This window comes from Heterocephalus glaber, unplaced genomic scaffold, assembly GCF_053883595.1.
Source record: "Heterocephalus glaber isolate CG9 unplaced genomic scaffold, H.glaber_assembly_v1.0 deba00000809, whole genome shotgun sequence".
In the NCBI taxonomy this organism is placed as follows: domain Eukaryota; kingdom Metazoa; phylum Chordata; class Mammalia; order Rodentia; family Bathyergidae; genus Heterocephalus; species Heterocephalus glaber.
Window position 1 is genome coordinate 2,166,938 of NW_028258163.1, and position 27,376 is coordinate 2,194,313.

The 27,376-nt window shown below is 39.9% G+C and overlaps 1 protein-coding gene and 1 pseudogene across 32 annotated transcripts in view; both read left to right on the top strand.

Moving 5' to 3' along the window:
* Ttbk2 (tau tubulin kinase 2) overlaps positions 1-27,376 on the top strand; it is a 162,249-nt gene that overhangs the window by 101,134 nt on the left and 33,739 nt on the right. For 31 of the 32 annotated variants that reach the window (XM_087207375.1, XM_087207371.1, XM_087207384.1 and 28 more), the window contains 5 exons: positions 5,445-5,510; positions 7,094-7,186; positions 8,655-8,780; positions 20,245-20,402; positions 22,194-22,410. In XM_087207375.1, coding sequence (XP_087063501.1) covers positions 5,445-5,510; positions 7,094-7,186; positions 8,655-8,780; positions 20,245-20,402; positions 22,194-22,410 — 660 coding nt within the window. The remainder of the gene's footprint in view (positions 1-5,444; positions 5,511-7,093; positions 7,187-8,654; positions 8,781-20,244; positions 20,403-22,193; positions 22,411-27,376) is intronic. The other variant, XM_087207376.1, reaches the window with a different exon arrangement.
* Positions 8,861-20,238, top strand: LOC110345172 (cytochrome c oxidase assembly protein COX18, mitochondrial-like; annotated as a pseudogene).

Sequence of the window (27,376 nt, forward strand, 5' to 3'; positions counted from 1 at the left end):
AGGAGTTTTACCTATTTTATCTTCCAGTGGGTTAAGTGTTTCTCTTTTAATGTTTAGATCTTTGATCCATTTTGATTTTAGTTTAGTACATGGTGAGATGTGGTCTAGCTTTATTTGCTAAAGAGGCTATCTTCCTCCAGTTTGTGTTTTGGCCCCTTTGTTGAAGATCAGGTGTCTTCATGATCTACATGTCTGTTTTTGTTCCAGTACCATGCCGTTTTTATCACTGTAGTTTTGTAGTGTAACTCAAAGTCAGGTATTGTGGCACCTCCTTCTTTGTTTTTTGTTTGTTTGTTTGTTTGTTTTTGTTTTTTGCAGTATGGGGATCCTGGGCAATCCCTTTAATGCTTGGAGACTATTTGTCTCTAAACCATAGATAGTACGTGCCCTACTTAGCCCACAGGGTATAAAAATAAGGGGAAGATGGTATATAAAAATGTCTCCTTTTTTTTGTACTGAGTACAGTATAATTTTTTTTGTACCTAGTTCTTTTTTGGGGTGTAGTGCTTGAGACAGGGTCTCCTTATGTAGCCCAGGCTGGCCTTGAACTTGGGGCAGTCTTCCCATCTCAGCTTCCGAAGTGCTGGGCTTATAGGTGTACACCACCATGCCTGACCTTTCTGCTTTGCTCTTGTTGCCTATGATTGTGTTTGCTATTCTGGGCTTCTTCTGGTTCCATATAAATTTTAGGATTTTTTTTTTTTATATTTCTGTGAGGAATGCTATTGATATTTTGATTGAGATTACATTAAATCTATACATCAGTTTTGGGAGTATGGCCATTTTGACAATATTGTTTCTTTCTCTCCAGGAACAGGGGACATCTTTTCTCTTTCACTCTTTCTTTCTTTCTATCCTTCTTTCTTTCTTTCTTTCTTTCTCTCAAGGCTAGTCTGAACTACATAGCAAGACCGTCTCAAAAAGAAAAAAAAAGTGTAAGTTTCAATAAATAGGCTTAGAGGTTCAAGAAGAACTGAACTATATATATTTACAGCACTTTGATCCATATAATTTCAGAGTTGAACTTTTCTTAGTGATTTGAATCTTTTATATTATCTATCTATCCATTTTTGTACCACTGGGGATTAAACCCAGGACTTTTGCATTGACCTACATCCCCAACCCTTTTGAAAAAGTTTTTGAGCCAAGGTCTTGCCATGTCCCTAAGTTCCTCAGGCTAGGCTTGAACTTGTAGACCCCATGTCTCAGCCTCTCAGAGTGCTAAGGTGACAGGCTTACACCACCCTCCATGGCTCTCTCCTGCTTTTAAGTCCTGCCCTGTTTCCTCAGCCCTTCAGCTGGCATCTCACCTCGGCCCTTGTGTCTAAGCTCTCGGAATGGCCTGATTTCTTCTTTTGCATCCTTCCCAACCATTCAGTTGAAACTTCCATTACCTAGGGCTACAGGGACCATGGGTAAGACAGTTTTGAAGTCATTTTCTCTCTTAGTATTCCAGAATTTCAGCTGAATTGGAACTACTTTCTTACTTCCATTGGGAGTTTTATTATTGAGTTTTCCTTGCATTTTTCTCCCTCAGCTCTTCCTCTTAGGTTAGTGATAGAGCAGGGCATACTTCAAGTCCTTTCCCTCTCCTTCTAGATTTCTTGTCCTAGGAGTCCATCTTTTCTCTGATATCCAACCCCATTTTCATATCCACAGTGCTTCAGCCCTTCAACTAATTTCTAGGTTTCTTGTTTGAATTATTAGCCGCTTCATAGCTTACCCCGAGCGTCACTCAGGCAGTGAGTTTGTTTACATACTGACTATCCAGAGCTGTCATTTCCACCAGTGGATTCTTATTCACGCGAGATACACCTGTACATCTTTTTTACTTGTTGTTGAGTTTTTTTGATTGTTTGTTTTTGTTTGTTTAGACAGGGTCTCCCTATGTAGTTTGGGCTGGCCTCCATCCCTCTGCCTTTTCCTCCTGAGAAGTGAGGAAAAAATATTATTATAAAATATGTATGCATGTTCTGGACTAAACAGTATGGAACTTGTTTGTTCTTTATCCAAAAGGGAGTTCAAAATCATTTACAGTTTAGATTAGCTCGGATAGACCAAATAATTGAAAAATACAGGATAGTGAAACGCTAACTGGGACATCCATCCAGTTTAGTGGGTAGACGTTTTATTGAAATTATACCACTCAGAAAAAAATGAAAGCCCAGCACAACAGTGTAAAGTGTGTTGCTCAAGGAAAGACAGTAATGCAAAAGGAATTCAGAAAGAACTAGATGCTTCTGTCCAGATTATCATGTTATGTTGTGTATTGAATGTTGAAGATCTACCATACACAGAAAAATTATTGAATAAATTTGATAAAGTTGTCATTTTTATATTTCCTGTTATCTCATAAAAAATAAAAAATACAAATTTTGGTCATCTTGTACTTAAATAATTGGACTGGTGAGTGATTAAAATAGTTTTTTCACTGTTGTGCTTCTGTCTCCTTCTAGTCTGCTCTTCACACTTTTACCGAAGTAAACATCCCAAATACTCCCTCAGTCATATCACTGTCTTACTTTAAATGTTTTGATGAGCCAGGTGTGGTGGTGTGCACCCATTACCCTAGCTGCTTGGCAGGCTGAGGCAGGAGGATTGATGGATCACTCAAAGCCTGGGAGTTCCAGGCCAGCCTGAGCAGCACAGGGAGACTCTGTTTAAAAAAAAAAAAAATAATGAATTCCACTTGCCTGCACATTATAAACCAAACTTAATATGACATTTGAAGCCGTTCAAAGTCTGGTGCCAACCTACCTTTCCATTTTTCACTCAAGATTTTGTTCAGCCATGTCAGATTCACTTCCTTAACACATGTTCGTCCATTTATCCCTCCCTTCCTCCCTCCCCTGCCTTGCCTTTTTCCCCCTCCTTTTTTATCTTTCTTTTGGTTGAACCCAGGTTCTCACACAGCCAGATCCCCAGCCGTTCTATGTTATATACTGAGACGTGGTCTGTCTGAGTTGCCTAGCTGGCCTTGAACTTTCAATCTCTTGCCTCAGCTCCCCAGAGTGCTGTTATTAGTGTGTCATCATGTGTGGCTACCTATTGTACCTTCTTCCCTCTTTACATTGTCCATCCTGTTGTAGTTGCCTAAAATTTGTTTCCTATTGTAATTCTTTTTTGGGGGGTGGGGTTGCTGAAGATTGATCCCAGTATCATTTTGAGATAGGATCTTAGTAAGTTGCCTGAGGCTGGGCTCAGCTTGTGTTCTTCCTGCCTCAGCTTCCCAAGAGGCTGAGGTTATAGGCAAGCACCACCAAACCTGACTTCTGTTGTAATTCTATCATCCTTCAAGGCCTAATTTTTTTTGTCATCTTCATTAAAATATTATCAAGTTCAATTGTGATAATTTTTGTATTTAGTAAAGATGATAACCCTGGGCCGGGGATTTAGCTCAGTGGTTTTGCCACCTGCTGTGCAAGTGCAAGGACCCAAGTTCGATCCCCGGTACTTCCTCCACAAAAAGATGATAACCCCAAAAGCCCTGTAGCTCAAAAATGCTTTGCATTATATTTAGCAATCTTTTCCTCTGATTACATAAATCCCAGTTTCTTCTCTTCTAATTAAATAAGTTTTGTCATTCTTTTGCTTCCTTCGTTAAGAAAGTAAATAAAACTTTAATATATGTTTAGCCCCCAAAATATTATCAAATTATTTATTTTAATAAAAATAGGGCTAGGGATTTAGCTCAGTGGTTTCGCCGCCTGCTGCGCAATCACAAGGACCTGAGTTCGATCCCTGGTACCAAAAAAATGAAACTTATTTTAATAAAAATATTCTTTACCATGTACAGGTGCAAATTCACTATAATGAGTGTTAGCCTGTGTATGCCTAAAATGTACCAGTAAATGTTTTGCTATTTTAAAAAATTATTTGATTGTTAAAGACTCATTTTTACTTTTTCTTTCAAAAGGTTAAACAGATAAATATTGAGTAAAATAATGTATTCATGTGATACAACATTTTATAAATTCACCAAAATTAAGCAGTTCTGGGCCGGGGATTTAGCTCAGTGGTTTCGCCGCCTGCTGCGCAAGCTCAAGGACACGAGTTCAGTCACCAGTACCAAAAAAAAAAAAAAAAATGCCTCAAAGTTAAGCAGTTCTAGTCTTTGACAGGACTATTATGCAAACGAAAAGACAAATCACATATTAGAAAAAAAAGCAAAATAGCCAAGTGTGGTGATACACACCTGTAATCCCAGCACTTGGGAAGGTGAGGCAAGGGGATTGCTGTGAGTTCAAGACCAGCCTGGGTCATGGCCACACTGCACTACATAATGAGATCTGTCTCCAAGAAGAAATTTTTTTTTTGTTTTGCAAAGCACATCTGACAAAGGACTTGTATCCTCAATCTGTAAATAATCTCACAATTCAATAAAAAGAAACCAAACAGGGCCAAGGATTTATCTCAGTTGCACAAGGACCTGAGTTCGATCCCCGGTACCAAAAAAAAAGAAAGCAAACAACCCAATAAAAATGAGCAAACGATTTGAATAGCTATTTTGTCAAAGGAGAGCTACAGATGGCAAATAAGCATATTAAGATTTGCTTGGCATTTTGGGAAATGCAAGTTAAAACCACTGTGAGATACCACTGCACACCAGTTAGGATGGTTAAAACTAGCCAGAGAGACATGCAGGTGATGGCATATGAAGAATAACATGTGCAAAGTCTTGAGCTAGAAAGAAAATGTGTGGTAGAAGAAGTCCCAGTGTGCCCATTGTGCAGAGTGCCAGACCATGGAAAGTCTGGTAAAAGTGTTTGGACTTTATCCACCTTTCCACCCTCTTAAGTGTTAGAATCATGTGTTACTCACGTTCTGCTTTATTCTCAGTGTCAGGGACATACTCAGTACACAATAACTTGAATTCTGAACATGTGAGTTACGTCTATAATAGGTAAGGTACAAGTTGCTACCACCTTTGAATGAAGTTTGAATAAAATAGCCAATATATGAAGAGGTTGGGACTTGTAGGTTATTTAGTGTTTCCTTATAGTCTTTCTAATGTATTTGTATCCGTATACTATGATAAAATGTATACACTGTGAAAGCACTTAATGTCTTCAATGTACACAGTTGTGTATGGATCATAAATGCTGCGTTTTATAGGTGGGGGTACTGGACATTAAACCCAGAACCTTGCACGTACTGGGAAAGTGCTCTAACACCAAGCCCTAAGCCCCCACCTCCCCAAGCCCATCGGCAACTTTTTTAAAAAATGTAAGTAGAAAAAAAAGAACAAAAATAAAATTAACAAAAACATCAGATGTTTTAAAAACTGTGGTTTTAGAGATTCTTTTTCTGTAATTTCGTAATAGAAATTAAAATGGCTTTCTAGTGTGACAGTAATACACATACTTCTCTCATTTAGTTCATGAACTAGAGTGTGCCGAATCTTTTGCTGTTTCATTTATTATTCTTGCTTGGCTTTCTTTTAGCCTCGAGCTGTGGCAGGCTTTCGAGGGACAGTTCGCTATGCATCAGTTAATGCTCATAGAAACAGGGTAAGTGTCAGAGCACATCTGTGTAAGTGCTTACAGCTTGAGTCACATTACCCTCTTCACATTGAAGACATTCCTTGTTTAACAACCAACCTGGTTAACAACTGTTTGGATTTATGACCTGCCACTTGGAATTATGACATGTTTCTTTTTTTTACAGTTCTGTACATCTTGTTGATAGAACTTCAGTGTCTTTTTCTTTTCATACAGTACACCTTTTTTATACAGTGTGTGATTTTTTTTTTGCTGATTGCACTGTACAGTACAGTGCTGTAGTTTTATGTTCTATTATACATTACAATACTGCATGTAATAGTTATGTGCATAACTGGGCTGGGGATTTAGCTCAGTGGCACCGCGCCTGCCTCGCAAGTGCAAGGTCCTGAGTTCGATCCCCAGTACCCCCCCCCAAATGCTATGCAAATAAAAGCAAAGTCATCAAGTTTGAGTTTCCTTTGACCATTTCATTGTTCTGAATATTGTAATGTACATACTATATACTATATACAGTTCCTTGTTTAAAGACCAATTCAATCAGTGACCTAGCACAGGACTATAACATGGTTGTTAAATGAGGAGTGTCTACAATACAGGAGGTGGAAATGACCACTGAGCAGAGGATCTCTTTAATAGTTATGAAGTTTTTTTTTCAGGTGGCATTGATATTGAAAGAGTTAATACTAATGCATAGTAGGATTATAGTGGGTAACAGATACATGTCGCTGCTTACAAAATAAAATTTGATTTTCCAGGAAAGATAATAGCTAAGTATAATTATATTTATAAAGAATATGTGTCTTGGGCCGGGGATTTAGCTCAGTGGTTCCACTGCTTGCCTCACAAGCACAAGGTCCCGAGTTCAATCCCTGGTACCAAAAAAAAAAAAAAGAATATGTCTTTAATTAGGTGTATGTATTAACAAAAATTTTTTTTGAGACAGAGTCTCGCTTTTGCTTCTGTCATCGCTGCAGGAAATGGCCACCCAGAAGAATTTGAAGCTAATTTCTGGGCTTGGCTTCCACACCACACAGATTTAATTCCCAAATCCAATTAAAGGAAAGGCTGTGCCAGCAAATTCTCAGAGCAGAAAAATTTTTTAACCACTCATTTTGTCCTCTTCATAGCAGTTAAATTGTATAGAAAATACTGCAGTGTCCCAAGTAGCTGGGATTACAGACATGTGCCACTATACCCAGCTATAGTTTCCCTTCTTTTATTTTCCCCCCAATACCAGGAAGTGAATTTAGGACCTTGCACTTGCCCAGCAGGTTAGGCACCACTAAGCTAAATCCCTGGCCCTCCCTTGCTTCTTAATGAACTCATTGATTAATAAGTTGTTAATTATATAATAATTTCAAGCATTTCTGAGTTTTAGGGTGTTCTTTATATCAAGTTGAGATATAGCCATATAGAGTGCTGTATACCTGTGCAGATATATAGATATGTTTAACAGATAACTCTTATGGGAAATATATTTAAGCTTTCAAGCCTAGTAAGATGAAACAAAATGATTAGGTCTTAAACAATGTGATATGCTCAGAAGAACTGGGAATGTAATGTGGCTGAATTCTGTTTTGTTTATGAAGGAAATGGGAAGACATGATGACCTTTGGTCTTTATTCTACATGTTAGTGGAATTTGTGGTTGGTCAGCTGCCTTGGAGGAAAATAAAGGACAAGGTAATTTTGGAAACAATTGTCAGTTTTGGTATGGGAAAGGATAAAAATTTCTCCTTAATATCTTTTTAAAAAATATACTTATTAAACACTATATTGTATATTATATTTAGACATCATATAGTACCCTATTAATTGTACAAGTTTTGTTTTTATGTATCAATTAAAACTTTTTTTTTTTTGAGACAAGGCCTCACTTTATAGTTCAGGATGACCTTGTACTCTCTGTGTAGTCCAGGATGGCCTTGAACTCCTGGTACCCCTCCTGCCTCAGCCTTCTGAGTGCTGAGATTACAGCCGTGCACCACCATGCCTAGCTAAAACATTCAATTATTAAAAAATGTGCTTTACGTATAAGACTTAAAATCTATAAGTACTGTCACTGTATCCAAATACATGTATTTTTCTGTGAGCTGACACTAGAGAGCTAATCAATGTTGCACCTTTTCTGTGTACATGAAAAATAGATACTGATTTTTTATTTTTTTTTATTTTCGGTACCAGGGATTGAATTTGGGACCTTGCACTTGGCAGGCAGGCGGCGGAACCACTGAGCTAAATCCCTGGCCCAAGATGCTGATTTTTTTTTTTTTTTTTTTTGGTACTGGGGATCGAACTTGGGAACTTGCACTTGCAAGGCAGGTGCTGGAACCACTGAGCTAAATCCCCAGCCCCCAAGATACTGATTTTTAAGTACAGTCCTTTCTTGTGACTGGATGTACAGCTGTCCTTCCTAGCCTTTTTTTTTTTTTTTTTTGGCTGGCACAGGGTGGTGGTATGCTGGAGACTGAACCGAGGGCCTAACTGCTTCATACATGTGACGCTTATGCTCTGCCACTGACCTACACCTAGCCCCTCCTTAGCTTGTAACTTCACTGGTTCTCTCTCCTTGTAAGTCAAGTAGGTTTTTAGTTTTTAATTGTCAACAGTATATTGTTTGATTTGAAAACTATAAACAAATGTTGATAAATAAATGTAGACCAGATTTAAGGTAAACTTCTTTGGAGGGGGTAGTACTAGGGATTGAACTCAAGGCCTTTACACTGAGCTACATCCCCAGTTCCCCTTTTTTTATTTTTTATTTTGAGCCAGGGTTTCACTAAGTTGCTGAGTTGCCCAGCCTGGGTTTGAACATGTGACCCTCCTGCCTCAGCTTCCCAAAGTGCTGGGATTACAGGTGTGAGTAACCACACCTGGCCCAACATGAACTTTTTGCTTTGATGCAAAGCTCTGTGTTACTCTTTTAGGTCTGCATTACAGTTTGCCCCCTTGCAAGCACTGTGCATTAAACTGTTAGTAAGAACATTGTTCTGGCTTTAAATTTTCTTTTTCTCTTTTTCTGTTTTGCTTTATACTTCATTACCCGCTACCTCATTCCCTCATACATTCCCTTAAGACTGTTACTAAAAGGCTTTTAATGCATAGCTGCCAAGGAAAATTGACTTTGGCTGATTTTCTCTTTACTTTCCAGGAGCAAGTAGGCTCCATTAAGGAGAGATATGACCACAGGCTCATGTTGAAGCATCTACCTCCAGAATTCAGCATCTTTCTGGACCACATCTCCTCTCTGGATTATTTTACAAAACCAGACTACCAGGTAACTACCTTTGTGAATCCATGGGTTCATTCTGCTTTCTCTTCTAACTCTCTCCTTTCACTCATTGGAGAGTGTTACGAATGAGTGTGGGAGGTCCCTACAGTAGTACTGTTTTAATACAGCCTGAGAAATGTGGTGAGTTTAATTGATGATGAGGGAGAAACTGATAGATTTTTCTAGATGACCTTCATTAGAATTTTAAGTTTGTTCAGTAAAAAACAGATTGTACTCTTTCTGATTTGATTCCAAAAAAAAATTTTTTTTTTTTTTTGGAGACACGGTCTCACTAAATTGCCCAGTCTGGGCTCAAACTTGCAATCCTCTTGTGTCAGCCTTTCAGAGGGTTGAGGTTAACCACATGCACCACCATGCCTGGCCCAAAATAAAGTTTAAAAGAAAGTGCTAGGCTAACATTTTCAGAAATGTTAAGAGTGATAAAAAACCTTCAGTCTCATTGTGGCCATCTCGTAATTTAAGTAAATCCTTTTAGGTGGGCATGGTGAGGCACACCTGTAATCTCTGCACTTGAGAAGCTGGGGCAAGAGCATCACTGGGAGTTTAAAGCCTGGACTTTGTAGTGAGTTCAGGGCCATCCTGAGCTACATAGTGAGACCCTGTCTCAAACCCAAAAATTAATCTATAAATAAATCCTTTTAAAATGTTTTGAGAAAAGAAAATATCTCAGAGGGGTACCTGTGAAAATTCTTGCCAGCCTTCTTGAATTTCATCACCTGGAGATGATATTGTTACCAGAGAATGGGAAACTAAGGTTCAGCATCAACTGGCGGCCAAAGAACACTGGAGCCTTCACATATTATTCTCATGATAATGACACACTGCAACATCACAGTGATCCTGGGGTATAATTACTCCTAGTTTACAGAATCTTAGTTTAAATATGTTGCCTAGGACCACAAAAGCAGTAGTGCCCAAATTAGTATCAGCACTCATTTCTGACTCACTTAGAAAGGCCCAGCTCTTTCTGTTTTCCATGTGGCCTCTCGGAGAGGTAACCATAAACATAATAGGTACCATAAAGTAATTACTAGCATGACTGGTTAATGAAAGTGAAGTAAAAGAAATAATTACATGAGTAATTATCAGAAATTGTCAGAAACTATAGCCTTCTTGTATGCAAATAGCAGACTCATTGAGAGAGAAATTCGGGAAATAATTCCTTTTACAATAGCATCTAAAAAAAATGAAATATCTAGGAATCAACCTGACAAAGGAAGCAAAAGACCTCTACACTGAAAACTACAGCACTCTGAAAAAGGAGTTCAAGGAGGATATAAGAAAATGGAAAAACAACCCTTGTTCCTGGGTAGGAAGAACCAATATAGTGAAAATGGCCATACTTCCAAAACTACTATATAGATTTAATACAGTGCCAATTGAAATTCCAACAATATACTTCACAGAACTAGAGAAATCAATCCAAAAATTCATTTGCAATCAGAAGAAACCTAGAATAGCAAAAGCAATTCTAGGCAACAGAGACATGGCTGGGAGTATCACAATCCCCAACTTGAAACTATACTACAAAGCTACTGTGATAAAAACAGCATGGTGCTGGCAAAGAAACAGACCTGAGGATCAGTGGAATAGATTAGAAGATGCAGAAACAACTCCAGACACACTCAGCCATCTCATCTTTGACAAAGGAGCCGACCACCCTCATTGGAGGAAAGATAGCCTATTTAATAAATGGTGTTGGAAAAACTGGATTTCAACCTGCCAAAGATTGAAACTAGACCCACACCTATCACCATGCACTAAACTAAAATCGAAGTGGATTAAAGATCTAAATATTAAGGCAGAAACACTTTAGGTAGAACTCTTGACATTGGCATAGTAAAAGACTTTATGAACAAATCCTCAGTAGCATGGGAGCTAGCACAAAGAATCAACAGCTGGGATCTCATCTTATTAAAAAGCTTCTGCACTGCAAGAGAAACGACCAACAGAGCTAAGAGACCACCTACAGTGTGGGAAAAAATTTTTAGCAGCTCTACCTCAGACAAAGGTCTGCTGTTGAGAATATATAAAGAATTGAAAATAATCAGACCCCCCCCCAAATTCAAAGACCCAATTCAAAAATGGGCATCCAAAATGAAGACATTTCTCAGACAAAGAAGTCAAAGCAGCAAATAAATATGTGAAAAAATGTTCAACATCACTGGTCATTCGAGAGATGCAAATGAAAACAACACTGAGATTCCACCTCACCCCAGAAAGAATGGCTACTATCAAGAATTCAACCAATAACAAATGTCGGCAGGGGTGTGGAGAGAAAGGAGCCCTTCTCCATTGTTGGTGGGAGTGCAGACTGGTGCAACCACTGTGTAAATACGTATGGAGATGCCTCAGAGAACTAGGACTAGAGGTCCCATTTGACCCAGCTATTCCCCTGCTGGTTATCTTCCCCAAAGAATTAAAAGAATCATACCACAGTGATATATGTGCACCCATGTTCATAGCGGCACAGTTTGTAGTAGCTAAAGCTTGGAAACAGCCCAAGTGCCCATCAACTGGAAACTGGATAAAGAAGATGTGGTTTTTTAATCAAATGGAGTACTACTCAGCCATAAAGAATGAGAGACTAGAGTCATTTATAGCTAAATGGATGCATATTGAGGCCATACTCTTAAGTGAAATAAATAGGACACACATGTAAATACCGCATGGTTTCTCTAGTGTGAAAAAGTTCAAGTGTAAATAAGGATGAAAATGATTAAAATGAATAATTGATAATTTGAAATAAGAAAAGGTCCAAAGGTGTAGGGGTGGTGGGAGGGGAAGGGGAAAGGGAAGAAGGGGAAGGAAAAATTATGAGAAAAGAAAAAAACATGGAAAAGAAATCTTTGTAAATAGGGAAGGGTGGAGGGGGTGAAGGGCACACAGGTAATGGGGGAAAAAAATAAGAACTAAGATACACCACGTACAGGTACAAGCACCCAATGATAAATGTAAATGTATTGTATACCTAAAGTGTACAGATAAAAGAATTTTTAAAAAAATTGTCAGTAACTAATAGGATCATATGGTTCTAAAGATAAGGACCAAAGAAATAACATTTATAAGAATGTTCAGATTATGTTAGACATTGCATTTGTCCGTTTTCTGTCACAGTAACCAATACTTGGGAAGATGAGTTTATAATTGTAAGGGAAGTGGTGTGTTTTGGCTCATGGTGGTGGATGTTTCAGTCCATGACCCGTGGGCCCCACTCACCTGGGCCTGAGATAGCACATTATGGTAGGGATGTATGGCAGAACAAACCATTCACCTCCTGGCCAGGAAACAGGAGAGGCAGTGACCTGGGTCCCAGGTCCCTTCAAGGGGACACCCCAATGCAGTAAAACCTCCCACCATGACCGCCTCTCACAGTTCCACTTCCCAGGAGCACCAACCTGTGACTAAGCATTTATCATTCTGGCCTTTGGGGTGCATTCCAGATCTAAGCTATAGCAAGCATTATTCAGCAAGGTGAAAAGACTAATGAAATACATAGATACACTGTGGCTGGGCCCAAAGATAAAGTGTGTATCAGCCAGCTTACACACTGCCATAGTTGCTAAAATCAGAGGACAAGATAAACATCCAAAGCCAAACAAGCTTTATCAGTCTTTTTTGTAGGGCAGGGGAGGTTGCAATTCAGGCCCTTCACACTGAGCTACATCCCCACCTCCCTTTTTAAAATTTTGAAACAAGAGCCAGATGTGGTGGAGCATCCCTGTAATCCCAGCTGTTTGGGAAACTGAGTCAAGAGAGTAGCCAGCTTTGGCAATTGAGTGAGATCATATCTCAAAATAAATTCTAAAAAGGACTGGGCATATATCTCAGTAGAAGAGTGCCCCTGGTTTAACCCCTAGTACCACAAAGAAAAAAAGATAAATTTCAAATCTTAAATTTCAAAACAAGGTCTTGCTAAATCACTAAGTTGTTCAGGTTGAGCCTGAGCTTGCAGTCTTCCTCCTGCCTTAGCCTCCCAGAGTGCTGGTATTAGGGGCAGGTGCCACCTGGCCTGGCTTGTGCTCAACTCTTAAAGCAATATTGTAGTTTTTCTCCTTGCTGGATGAGCTCTTTGAGATCCAGGGACATTTTCTGTTTCCTAAAAAAGGTAGCACAATAACAGACTTTAATGCAAGTTGCTTAACTGGATTATTGTTCTGTTGAATTTAAATACCCTGAGGACAGGAATCTTTTGTTAATATTCCTGGGACCAAGGACAATAGGCATTTAGTATATGTCTGAATCAATGAATGGGTATTTGATATAACTAGACTACAATTGAATTACTAAACATCCATATCTCTTTGACTCTCTTGAATTCAGCTGTATTTTCGGGAGTTAGAAAGTTTTTCAGTGTTTATGACTTTGTCACCAGATGGGGTCCAAAAGGTCCCTTTAGAGAGGAATGGGGAGCTCAACTCATCCAGAGAGATTCTTTACTTTCATTGCAGAGAAGTTTCAGGATCTGTCAATGAGAGACATAGGCAGATTTATTAGGTAGAGTTAGAAAGTAAGAGAAAATGAGGACGGGACTTGAGCTTGAGGATCTAAAGAGGGCACAGATGTAGTGGAGAACATCAGACTGGCCCTCTCAACAAAGGGAAAGGACCAGCTTTTATGAGATTGCTGGGCTGGGCTAGGGTGTGGTTGCTTATTATCTCAGTTCTGGTTTTGCAACTCTGGAGAACTCCTAGCTTGAGGGGGACAATGCAGTTTCCATGAAATGACTGTGTACCCTCCCCCCCCCCCCCCAAATATTGAACCCAGCCAGGGCTTTTGCACTAAGCCACATCCCCGCACTTTTATTTTTTGTTTTGAGACAGGGTCTTGCTAAGTTTCCCAGAATGTATTTGAATTTGGGAACTTCCTGCATTAGCTTCTCGAAATGCTGGGTTTACAGGGATGTGCTACCATGCCCAGTGAAATGACTGTTTCTGTTGGTTGGGGCCGGTCTCAGCTCAGAGGAGGCTCTGCTAAACCCCAAGATGACTGCACATTTAGGGCAATGACTGGGCGATTCTAGATATGCATTCTAGGAGACGTTGCAAGACATAAATGATAGCAGCTGAATCTCTGTTATGAATCTCTTATCTTGGTGTCCTCAATCTTGAAGGGATACCACACAGATTATACAACCATGTATTACCAGTTTTCAGACAGACAGTCTTTAAATGATTAACATGCCTACACGGAGAAGTGAGTAGGGATCTGATACAAAGTTGTTTTTAGGTAATAAAGAATCCATATACAAAATGAAGGTAGTGATGCCACCTTTGTTCTGCTTTTAGTTACCCTTTGGGGATCTGTAGGTCCAAGTGAAGAGAGTGTGGTTTTGTTTTGTTTTACCCAAAGTAGCTTTAAGTCTGTGACTCAGAAAAAAAATACAAATCATGCTTTTGATTAGTAACAGTTAAGGACCTGGGGGTTTTGTTTATCTTCTGTCCCTCTGTAATAATCTGAGACAGTTTTATCAAGTTTATTTTTGGAGATTCCATGGCAAGGACATCCTGGGACCTGGTTTTTGAGGTTGATAAGATTGTTTGGGATAGTGAAGTTAGGGAAGAATACAAACCATGCTTTTAATGAGTAATGTTCTGAGTTAAGGCCCAGGAGTGTGCCTGCCCCTTGTTCCTATCCTGGTGGCTGGCTGTCTTGGATCTGTCCGTACTTTGGCTCAGTTATCTGTGGCCTGTGGTGATGGTAGTGCTTTGGTGCCCTAGCGAATCTGCTGCTCTCCCAGCCATGTCACTGACAGCTGCCAGTAGCCCCTCATCAAGCTGCACTGAGGATGAGTCTAGTATTTGAAAGAGCAGTGGCTTTTAGTGTTACACCATGAATTCACCAAATGCAGCCAGCTTACTTCATCCACATTCATCCCAGAGTTGAGGCAAAAGCTAGCCGTGTCATACTTATTGGAAGATGGTAGTAGTCTATACTAGATGGGCAATTAAAGGGGCTTTTAAGGATAATTTCAACCATGTGCTGTTGCCTTGCCTGCTGGCTGGCTATAACTGGTATATAGTGAAAAATAACACACAGGTAAAAGACCTGTTTAAATTGGTGCTTTGATGTACACCAGCGGTGAATATATCTCACAGTGTTGTTATTTTAATGAGGTACTCATGAGAATGATTGTGAAATGTAAATCATGATGCAAATATAGGTTTTCTATGTACCTTGGTGATACTGCTTTTGCTTATAATTCTCTCACTTCTCTTTATTCAGTGAACATGACTTCTTCGTTAGTAGAACTTACTCTTATTTCCCCATGTAGCTCTGTCAGGTGAGGCGGTAAGAAAGTTGGCCTTGCTGGGAGGCCCTGGGAAGCCTCAGTGTGCTGCCAAGTAGTTAGCTGGAGGGAGGAGTCTGTTGCTGGAGTGAGCAACCATGCTGCCTCCACAGCAGTTCCTGGGCTGCTGACCCTGGGTGACGGCTGGATCAATCCAGTGTTTCCACAGAAAGGATGAAAACAGTTGAAGTTCCATAGCCTTGGTAGCTTGTGTCTTTATTTGGTCCATGTTGCTGGCTCTGTTCTCCAGAGGATGAATGCAGGGATGCAGTGTTACCCCACCATCACCATGATTGCTAAAATCCCCAGAAGAGCAGAGAAGCCAAAGACCATGTGCCTTACTTTCCCTCTGTTCCATCTCCTTATCACTGAAGTGAGACAGTTTGTTTGCAGCAAATAATCTGTCTTTGAGTCAGCCAAACCAGCATTGTCTTCATGCTCTTTTGGTTGTTTTCTTGATCTATTCATTATTTACCCTTTATTAACTGAGATAAAGAATCAGGATTCTCAGTGAAGTTCTTAATTTCACATTATGAATAATTCTTGTCCCTGCAAAGGCTGGACTTTTCTGGTCTGTATTCACTTTGAATGGGCATACTGGGATTTCAAGTGGAAGCAAATTCAGGATAGATGTTGATTGCATTTTGTGCTGTGAGAAGTGGCGTGTTTCCCCAAGGCACTTTGCCTTTGTAAGATGACTAAAGCCATAATTAATAAGTGTTCCAGGTGCAGGAGCTAGGAGCATCTTTGTGGGTTACATAGTTAGGTATATGATCAGATTATTTCACACAATACATTTTTGTTGGTTGAACTTTTCTGGTTATTAAAAATAATATGTGCTCATTATGAAAATTGGAAATTACAGAAAAATAGAAACCCAAATTACTCAGAATCTCATTATCCAGAGATAGTACCTGATTTTTATTACCTATTTTTATGTCTTGAATACAGGCAATTTTCTCCCCCCAAAAATCATTTCATTATATAATCCATTATAATGCAGTTTAACAAAAAGGGACTGACTCTTATTTATAAAGGAGGCTGACACAAATAATCCAACAAATAAGTAAAAATAACATTGAATTTTTGCCTGTCCATATCTTCTTCAAGCTCCTTTTTCCCTTCCGCTCAGCAGTACTGGAGACTCCTGAAATGTTATTGGAAACCTCTGCAGTAGGCTCCAGTCTCCTGCTCAGTGTATCATGCAGGCCTGAGGGAAAAAACCTGAAAACAGAGCTAAGAGAGACAGAAAGTGTGGTGACAGGATGACCAATGCCAGTGCAGCTGACAAAGGTCCTGGTCCATCCAAGCCACTCATTTTTATTAGTAATCAGTTGGAGTAAAGGTGAGCTACGTACGAGAGCGTGCAGTACTGTGGTTTGTATGGAAATTACTGTAACCATGCCTTGTAAAGGACAAGACAAAGCATTCTCAAATTAGGAACAGAATAGACAAAATATACGGCTGTAATTAGAACATTGTCCTTCTAGTTAAGGAGGTTTTAATTGTGGGAACACAATTTGGGTGTGAGTTGCTCTGACCTCGGCATGTAGGCTGCGGCCAGACCCACTTCTATAAACAAGTCAATTGTGGGGTTAACTCTTTATGGCCTGTACTACTTACAGCCTGCTTTGGGCATAAACAGTATTGCAGTCTCCTGGACACCAGCTCTTCTGTTTATTTCTGCGCATGGAAAATTCATTTTGTTCATGCTGTTAGACTTCCGGTGTTTCTCCATTAGTTTATTGATTAATCACTTCTCTGACAGCAAAGAATGAACATTTCCTGTCTGGTTTAAAAAATTAATCAGAAGTAACTACACCTTTCTGGGCATGGTGGCACAGGCCTGTAAGCCAAGCAGTCAGGAGGCTGAAGCAGAAAGATCACCTCAAATTTGAGGCCAGCCTAGGCTACATAGTGAATTCAAGGTCAGCCTGAACTATATAGCAAGACTTTGCTCAAAAAACAGACAACAACCAAAAGAGGTAACTAGACATTTACATTTGATGGCATCTGGTCGTCCTCCTTGTTGAGACAGTTCTCTGCTTGTGATCTGTAGCACCGCACTCTCAGCGTGGCCGCCTCACTGCATTCCTTGTCTCCTTTGCTAACACCTTCCAGCCACGTGCTAGAGCGCCTGCACCTTGGCCCTCAGATCTTCTCCATGACAGGAGCTGCCCTACGGCTGATGGCCTGCGCTGAGGATCTAATTTGTGTCTGTACTCTGTTCCTCCTTCACCTCCACAGAAGTTCAGTATCCCAGGTCCCAGAGCCGCTGTCTTTGCCCAGTGGCCCAGCACAGGACCCTAAGTTAGCCTTCTTACTAAATCACATTTCCTCAGCCTCACAGTTGTTACCTGATCTGCCATCGAGGTCTGCTATCTCTATCTCCAAAGCACGTCCAGATCCTACCACATCTGATCCTGTCTGCTGTGCCTGTGCTCTTTCAGTGGATGGTGGCCTCTTAATTGGCCCTTAGCACCCTTATCCCCATCCTTGTTTATGACGTCTGTGGTCCATTCAGTAGCTAGAGAAGTCTTTTTAAAGGGTAAAGAAGACCTGTGCATAATGCTGTCATGAAGAAATGTTGATTTGGGATCTGGAGCAAGGAATGAATATACAAGATGACTGAAGAGAAGATACTAAAAGAGTAAGAGAAATGAAGAGAGAATGAAGCCGTAATCTGTAAGTTGAAAATGGTGCGTATGGACGGAAACACTGCTTTTTTTTTAGGACTCAAGATCACATCATAATGAGGATTTTTTTTTTTTGAGACAGGGCCTCCTACCAGCCGTAGGTCCTGGCCAAGGTGAGCCGTGGCAGCCTGTGGGTGGCCAGGGTGCTGGTGTGTTAGATGCAGTGACTAATTACGTGGGTCTGTCATATTATTTGTCCCTGTGGATTTGTGCTGGAAACGCAAGTGGTTCTAACTTGTGCTTGATGGAGACTTGCGAAAGAATCAGTAGAAGAAATTGTATGGAGAAACCTGTATACATTACTGTTACTGGCTCTTCTGTGTGTTTTGTTTTGTTTTGCTTTGTTTGAGACAGGGTCTTGCTGTGTAGTTCAGCCTGGCCTTGAACTCATTATGTAGCCCAGGCTGGTCTCGAACTCATGGGAATCCTCCTGCCTCAGCCTCCCATGTGCTGGGATTACAGACATGCACCACCATGCTCAGCAACTGTTACTGGCTTAAACGTCTTAACAGCTAATATAGCTGCAGGATCTTTTGTCTCAAGCTAAGTGGAAAATTTGCTACCAGAAATAAAAAAAAATATTGCCAGTTATCTTAACCAAGAAGTTTCAGTTTGTGCTAGTCAGCTAGAGTGGTCCAAAAGAGCCACCAGGCTTACTAATCTAAAGAATTTGAGGAGGCTCGTTTCAGAGCTGTATGTTCCGGAAAACTATCACCCTTTCAAAGTCACTGTGTTGATCTGGATTCAACTTCCAATGAGGATCTTCATGTCTGTTTCTCTCTGGAATTTTAGGATGGGCAACACATTCAGATGGTTTTTCTGTAGTTAGCTACTAGTGGAGTTCTGTGGTTTCCTGATCTCATGCACAGAATTCTGCCTGTCTCTGTGAATGTCACCAACTTACTGATAGTGGAGATTTTTGTTTTACAAGGACTTGGAATGCCTGTTGTTAGATGTATGTCATGTACTTTGTCTGTGTTTTACTACTGGTAATTCCAGTTGCTGCAACTGTACCTTCATCAGTTGTTCTCTGCTGGTTATGCTCCAGCTTCATAGGCCTTTCACAGAACTTCTTCCTGTGTTCTCCACAATTTTGCCAACTTTGCTGAATACTGTTGACCAAGTCAGATTCAGATACTCCTTGTAAAGACCTCTTCACTTCCTTTTATACCAAGTTCATATCAAGAAACTGACATGTTTTCCAATAATCTTGAAACAATTGCAGGTGTCACTGTCACCTTTATGTATTTAGTTTTAGTAATTCAGGTATTGTGTGATTTGCCGGGCAGAGCATCTGCCTTGCAGGCACAAGGTCGTGAGTTCAATCCCTGGTACCAAAAACAAGGTATTATGTAATTTGTTTTTATTTAAAAATCATAAACGCTATGAAGACTATGGATTAAAATGTTAGCCTGATATATTTGACAATAATTAAAATCTTTCAAGTGCTAGAAATGTAGTATGTTTAATTATAAAAGAGTGTAAAAATGGGACCACAGTGTTGTCCCCGTTCAGAAAATTACAACTTGTTAGAGTTGCCAGAACTTTGGAGAATGAAATCAGACACTGAAGTCAAATTGTACTAAAAAGTTTCATGTATTAAAGTTTTGTAGCTGGGTGTGGTGGCGCACACCTGTAACCTCAGCACTCAGGAGGCTGAAACAGGAGGATTGCCTCAAGTTCAAGGGCAGCCTGGGCTACATAGTGAGTTCAAGACCAGCCTGAACTATGTGGTGAGAGAGTGTCTCAAAAGAAAGGGAGGGAGAAAGGGAGGGAAAGAAAGAAAAAAGAAAGTTCTGTAAAGTTAAAACAAAGACACAAATGAAATTATATATAATATAAAACAAATAGGTAGCTAGCATGGTAGTACATACCTGTAATCCCAGGACTCGGAACACAGAGGTAGGGAGGATCAAGTTTGAGGCCAGCCTGAACTTATATACCAAGACTGTCTCAAAAAAATCAAAATAGATAAATAACGAAATAATTGGCTCAAGTGAACACCCCCCCACACAGATTTCCTTTTGTCAAATCATTTGAAAGTTGATTAAAAATATTATAGGTTGGCCCATACCTGTAGTCCCAGCACTTGGCAGCCTGAGGCAGGAAGATTACTGCAAGTTTGAGACCAGCCTGAGCTACATAGTTCCAGGCCAGCCTGAACTGCATAGCTAGATTCTCTCTTAAAAAGAAAAGAAAAGGAAAAAAAAGCTTCAGTATGTATCTTCCCAAAGTAGGAACGTTCTCCTGTACAGCTACAAAACAGTACCACAGCTGAGAAATATCAATATTAATTCAATCTCATGCTCCATAGGCAGTTCTTATTCAGATTGTCCTCTTTGAAGCATCAGTTTTAGAAGAAAATCATACTATACCTTTTAAATGTGTGTGGGGTGCTTTCTCTTATAGAAAAAAATGACTTTATTGTTGCCTTACTCTGCTTTTCTTTTTCTTTGTGGTTTAGCTGCTCACATCCGTTTTTGACAATAGCATCAAGACTTTTGGAGTAATTGAAAGTGACCCTTTTGACTGGGAGAAGACTGGAACAGATGGCTCTCTGACAACCACCACCACTCCCACCACTCCTCAGCTGCACACCCGCCTGACCCCTGCTGCCATTGGGTATGTCCCGAACAGTTCCTTCAGCGCGCATTGTATTGTATTGTATTGTATTGTATTGTATTGTATTGTATTCAGTCTTTAGTTCATCCAGATTTGTTCAGATGATCAAATGCTAAAACACAGAGGAAGGCTTATGGATTTCCTTGAATTAAACTTGCTTTTGTATATGACTGTGGAATTACCTACCTTAGAAGATAATGGTTCATCCTGTGAAGTGGGAACTTAGAGCTTCTATGATTATTGATGTCAGATTTACAGTGGGTTTTCTTCAAACATTGGTTGAAGCATTAGTTGTACTTCTGAAAAATATGTTGGGCTCTAGAAAGAATAAAATATAATTCTTTCTCTTTTTTTTTGGTACCGGGGATCGAACTTGGGACTTTGTGCTTGCAAGGCAGGCAGCGGAACCACTGAGCTAAATTGCTGGCCACAATTATTTCTAACTATACTGATACATTCTTCCTGAGTTAGTAGGAGCAAAACACATAGCATGTTTCTCTTACAAAAGTGATTTAATTTACTTAGTATATTAGGAACAGGTTATGATACATTTTCAGGTTCTCATTTTTGGTTTGGGTTTTTTTCCTTTCTGTGATAAATGAACCCAGGGAAATTGAACCCAGGACTTCAGGGATGCTGTGCAAGTGCTGTACCACTGAGTTGAATCCCCAACCCTTTTTCTTTTCTTTTCTTTTGGTACTGGCGCTTGAACTTGGGACCTTGTGCTCTCAAGGCAGGCAGCAGAACCACTTAAGTAAATCCCTGGCCTCCCAGCCCTTTTTCATTTTGAGACAGTCTCACGAATTGCCCTTGCACTTGGAATCCTCCTGCCTCGGCTTACTGAGACTTGGATTCCAAGTGTGCGCCATCACATCTGGCTAGTCCCATGTTCTTAGTTTTTAGGGTTTTGTCTTTTATATATGTTGAATGGAATTCTTCTTATTTTTTATTTTGTTTTGATTTTTGGTTTGTGTTTTTCCCATGATCTGCTTCTGTTGTGCTTTGGTCTCTGAGCAAAGTACGTATGTACTAACAGTATTCTCACACTGACTTGTCCACTCATACTCCTGAGTGTGCCATAATTTTCCTGGGAAGCAATTGTTTATCTTAGGTCAAACTCCAAATTTGAATCAGATTTTAAGAAAAGGCAGATAATATTAACTATGGGAAGAATCAAAAGTGTGGAATAAACACAAAGGGAAGGTGAAAGTCTTGAGTCATGTGTAACAGAGCCTGTGTGGAAAAGATGGTTGAGTCCCTTGAGGAGTGTGACATTATATTGATGTGCAAGGGATGAGAGGGAAACTAGGGTCAAGGGAAAACAGTAGCAATTTCAGTTGTGCAGATGTAGTTTATTTTGTCAAGAGGAGAGACGGAAAGGCTAAGGAATTCCAATAAGGAATTGGAAAGAAAGAAAATGATGCTGCGCATAAGGGGAGAAAGGATTTGGAAGAATATTTGAGTGATTACAATGTGAAAAAAAGGGACTGGGGATTTAGCTCAGTGGCACCGCCTCCCTGGCAAGCACAACGTCCTGAGTTCGATCCCTGGTACACCCCCCCGCCCGCCAAAAAAGTGATTGTCAAATCAATGAATTATTATGTTAGAATTTATATTTTAAAATCAGGTTCAAAATTCTGAATTTTCAAATTTTAAATGTTTTCTTTTATAAAATTGGCATGACATGTTTTCAAAAAGTTATTTTTTAAAAAAAATTTAATTATGTGTGGGCTTCATCTCATGGTAACTTATGATTCTGGTCTACATTTTTTTTTCTTACCTCACTTTTAGAATTGCCAATGCCACTCCTATCCCTGGAGACTTGCTTCGGGAAAACACAGATGAAGTGTTTCCAGATGAGCAGCTCAGTGACGGAGAGAACGGCCTCCCAGCTGTTGTGTCTCCAGATAGAGTGCCTGGTTCTCCGGGATACTGTCGTGCCCAGGAGAAGGATGTCTGGGAAGAGATGGATGCCAAGAAGAACAAGATAAAGCTTGGAATTTGTAAGGTATGTATTTTTTTCTTATTGCAACAAAGTATAGTTCTCAATTTTGAATGAAAAATAAGATGAAACATTGTATTGTTAGTTATTTAAATATTCATAATTGCAGTGTTTTGGCTAATTTAGACCGTAACGTTCATGTTATATGCACCAAATATTAATCTTCATCTTGTATTTTATGGAAAAGATAAAAGTAATTAAAAAATAAACAACACAAGGGCTAGATGTGTAGCTCAGTGGTAGAACAGTTACCTAGCATTCACAAGCCTCTGGGTTCAGTCCTCAGCACTGCAAGAGGGGTAGATGGGAGGGACAAAATGCATGTTAAATAAAGGACACAATTTTGTCTTGATTAGAATTGCACCAGAACCACTTGTCAGTGTGGAGGGAGATACAGATTTCGGATTTCTGAATTGTATAGCTAATGTTTAATTTAGAAGCAGATTTTTCCCAAACCTTTCTTTGATCTCATTATTCCTTGTTCTTAGGATATAGGGGCAATGAATCACAAATCAGGTGTGTGTGTTTGTATTTATAAAGGTTTGGTTAGGAAGGAAGTTAAACAGATGCTTGTGGACTGAGGCTTGGGCTCATACTTTAATGTGATTGACTGAAACCTGGCTGGTCATACTTTATGCTTAGAACAGTTGCTGACAGGAACCAACTGTCATCAGCTCTGAGGAGCCTGGCTTCTTTGGAGACAGTCACTAAGGAGATTGTCTTAGTTTTGGGCAGCTGCTGTATCAAAATCCTAAGATGGATATATTATCCTAAAATATCCTAAGTTGGGCATATTATAAGCAACAGAAATTTGTTTCTTGGAGTTTTGGAGGCTGGGAAGTCCCAGGTCAAGGCAGATTTGGTGAGGGCCTATTTTCTGCTTCCTTCTTAGTGTTTTCCTCACATGGTGGAAGAGGCAAAAGATCTCTCTTGGGTCTTTCATAAGGACACTAATCTTATTCCTGAGGGCTCCACCTCCATGACCTACCTAATCACCTCCCAAAGTCCACCTCCTAATACCATCACTTTGGGAGTTAGGATTTCAACATATGAATGTTAAAGGAATATGGAATGTCAGAACATCCCATGACAGGCACAGTACATACTTTGAAGTCGTGGGAGACATTTCCAAAAATGCTCTCTGTAGAGATGTGATATGCCACAATGCAGTCTTCTGACTGTTGAATAAACTCTCTGGCCTAACAGCTCTTAGGAATGAGTACTGAAGATTAGATGGGGGGGTGGTGGTTGTCAATAGCACAAGGGTGTGTGTGGTACTGGGGATGGAATCCAGTGCCTCATGCGTGCTAAGCACGAACTCTACTATTGAGCTACACTTGCAGCACTTTGTAATATCACTGTGTCTGTCTTGATAGCACTAAACTTGGTTTTTTGTTTTGTTTTGGTTTGGTTTTTGAGACAGGGTCTTGCTGTGTAGTTTAGGAATCCTCCTGTCTCAGCAATCCTCCTGTCTCAGCCACCCAAGTGCTGGGATTACAGGCATGGGCAACTATACCCAGCTATTGTGACTTCTTTTTAAAGTAACTAGACAATCTTAGCATTTTTATGCAAAGAGATTACACTGAGTTTTTTTAACTTTTTGCTCCTGTTTTTTTTTGGGGCGGGGGTTGTTTGAGGCAGGGTCTCCTTTTATAGTTCAGGCTGGCCCTGAACTCACCATGTAGCTCAGGGTGGCCTTGAACTCACAGCAATCCTGCCTCAGCCTCGAGAATGCTGGGATTACAGGCATGAACCACCACGCCCAGCTGTTGCTCCTGTTTTTTAAATTTCTTTGTTCAGTTTTTTTGTGTTTCTTTCCCGCTTTTTTGGATTGTAGATTTTGTTGGTTTGTTTTCTTCTTTAGTTTTCTCTTTGTACTTATTTGGAATTTAAACATTTTAACTCTGTTCTTTGAACTAGACATAGACTAGTGCATGCCTGTGATCCTAGCTACTCAGGAGGCAGAAGCAGGAAGGTCACTTGTGTCCAGGAGTTCAGGGCCAGCCTAACAAAGACATTGAGACCCCTGTTTCTAAATAAAAGAAACAAAGAATTGGGTAATCATTTTCATTCTATTCTTTTAGGAATTTCCTATGTTTTTGTGGGGTTTTTTGTACCAGGGATTAAAGTCAGGACCTTGCACTGTGAGGCAGGCGGTGGAATCACTGAGCTAAATCCCGGGCCCTTCCTATGTATTTTTGACATAAAGTCTGAAATAAAACAGTCTTAACCACCATTCTGATATTTCAAGGACCTTAGAACATTTTAGTTATCCTCCTAGTATTTTAGGTCTCTTCTTTTTTAAAAAAGTCTGTCCTTTAAAAAAATTACTCAAATTAGCTTTATTTATCGTGTGTGTTTCTTTTATACAGGTAATGTTCATGTGCACTTTCAAAGAGGTTTACCATTTCCTTTGATTTCTGAAAGTCTTGGGCTCATCTTCCTGACACATTTCCTTTAACTTTGGGCCTTTTTTTTTTTTTTTTATTTTTGCAGTGCTGGGGATCAAACCTAGGGCCTTGTGTATGCTAGACAAGCACTGTACCTACCACTGAGCCACATTCCCAGCCATTTCAGGTTTTTGATAAAACATTATTTCAAAGTTTACTTATCTAAAAATGTGTTTTAGTTTTATTCTTTCAAGATAGTTTACACTGGGTACAAAGTTTTGATTGAAATGTTTTTCTTCTTGTTTCCAGTTATTGTTATTCAAAAGTCTTATATCATTCTCTTTTATTTGTTTTCTTTGGTGGTAATCAGTTCTCCTTGGACCCTCTGACCCTCTGTCTTGCCTTCTCAGCTGCTACTCAGCCCTTGTCTGAGATGTTCTGCATCTTAACTGTGATGTGTCTGGACATATATTTCTTTATTTTGCTTAGGATACCTTGTATTTCCTGAATATTTTGATTCTTTTTTTTGGTATCGGGAATCAAACTCAGGACCTCGGTCCTTATGAGGCAGGCGGCAGCACCACTGAGCTAAGTCCCTGTCCCTGGATTCATATTTTTGTATCAGTTCTGGGAAATGTGCATCTACTGTATTAAATATTGTCTCTTTTTCTTTTTCTTTTCTTTTTGGTACCAGAGATTGAACTCGGGACCTTGCCGCCTGCAAGGCAGGCAGCAGAACCACTGAGCTAAATCCCTGGCCTGATACTTTTTCATTCTTTCAGTTCTTTCTGAGACTCCAGTTAGATATATATTGTCTTTTTATTCTATCTTTCATATTTCTTAATATCTTTTTTCGTGTTTTGCTTTTCTTTATCTTGTGTTTCACTCTTAGGTAATTTCTTTGACTGTGTTCCAGTCCACTGATTAATAGATTAATAACTCTCCCTTCTTGCTTCTTTGCTGGGGTTTTTTGGTTTGGTTTGGGTTTGAGTGTTTCTGAGACAGGGTCTTGCTGTGTTGTTCAGGCTGACCTCAAACTCACAGCAATCCTCCTGCCTCAGTGTCCTGGGTGATGAGATTACAGAGGCCTGTACTAGCACACCCAGCTTTTTTTTTTTTTTTTTTTTTCTTTTTTCTTTTTTCTTTCACTGTGTAGCGCAGGCTGGCCTCAACCTTGGGGCCTTAGCCCCGCAAGTGCTAGGATTACAGGCTTGCAGCACCATGCCTGGTTTCCTTTTTTTGGCTAACTTTTTATCTTGTTAATTTAATATTTAACCAGTGATTACCTTTATAGATTTCTATCATAATGATTTATGTAAATATTTTATACATGGCTATTCTGGTTTTTGTCTGAATAAGTTTGATATCTGAAGTCTTTGAGTTTTAAGTGTTACTGTTTTAAATTATTATTTCTGCTGCCTCAATCATTGTGGCATGCCTTCTGTGTTCATTAGGGTTTTATTCATAATTAATAATTGATGAGAATTCAAATTAGGGCTCAAGGAGCCTTCCTTTGGAGAAGGTTGGGTGGAGCATACGCCTGCTTGGAGACCCTGGGCCCACAGTGCTGATCTCTCCTCAGCACAGGTTCCTGGACTTGCCTTGCTCCTCCTCCTGTGTGAGGCTGAGTCCTCTGGCAATGATACTGCCGAGGCCTTGTGAGGCCTTGTCCTTAGACGGCCCCTCTGTGCTGTCTCACGCTCAGGCTCTGTTCTGTCCAGACGCATACCATTCTGGCCTCAATCTTGTTGTTATTTGTTTTTGAGAGAAGGAATAAGAAAAGGAAGGGGAGGGAGAGACTCGTGTTTGGTGAGCTTTGTACCCTTATGAGGTTACTTACGTCTCAAAGAGACTGTACTTTCCAGGTTTTAGCTTTAGCTTAGCAGAGTAGGGTCCTGGAGGGAGATCTGGTCTGTTGTAATGCAAAATGCCAAAGTCAAGCTGGGTGTGGTGGCACACATCTTTAATCCCAGCACCCGGGAGGTTGAGACGGGAGGAATACAAGTGGCCTCCACAGTTTAGTGATGCTCTGTCTCAATAAAAAATAAAAAGCGGGATGGGGGGAGCAAGAATAAAGATGTGTTATGTACAGGCACCAACTCCTCACAATGAATGCAATCATTGTGTACTGCAAACATGTACTAATAAAGAATTTTTAGAAAGAAAAAGAGTGCTGGGGATTTAGCTTAATGGCACCACACCTACCTCACAAGCGCAAGATCGTGAGTTTGATCCCCAGTACCCAAAAAAAGAAAAAAGAAAAAAATACAAGTTGGGGATGGAGCTCAGTGGGTACAGCACCCCTGGTTTAGATCCCAGCACTAAAGAAAAAAAAAAAAGCCAGGGATTTAGCTCAGTGGTTCCACTGCCTGCCTCGCAGCTCAAGGTCCTGAGTACCATCCCCGGTACCAAAAAAAAGCCAAAGTCATTAAACATTTTTAGACTGTTTGTCTTATACCAAAAATAAAAAATAATTTTAAAATAATGAAATGTAAATATAAAGTAAGAATTCTTTTTTAATAAACGGCTAGGAGAAATGTAATTAAGTAAACTACCCAAAATATCCAAATCTTCTGAAAACA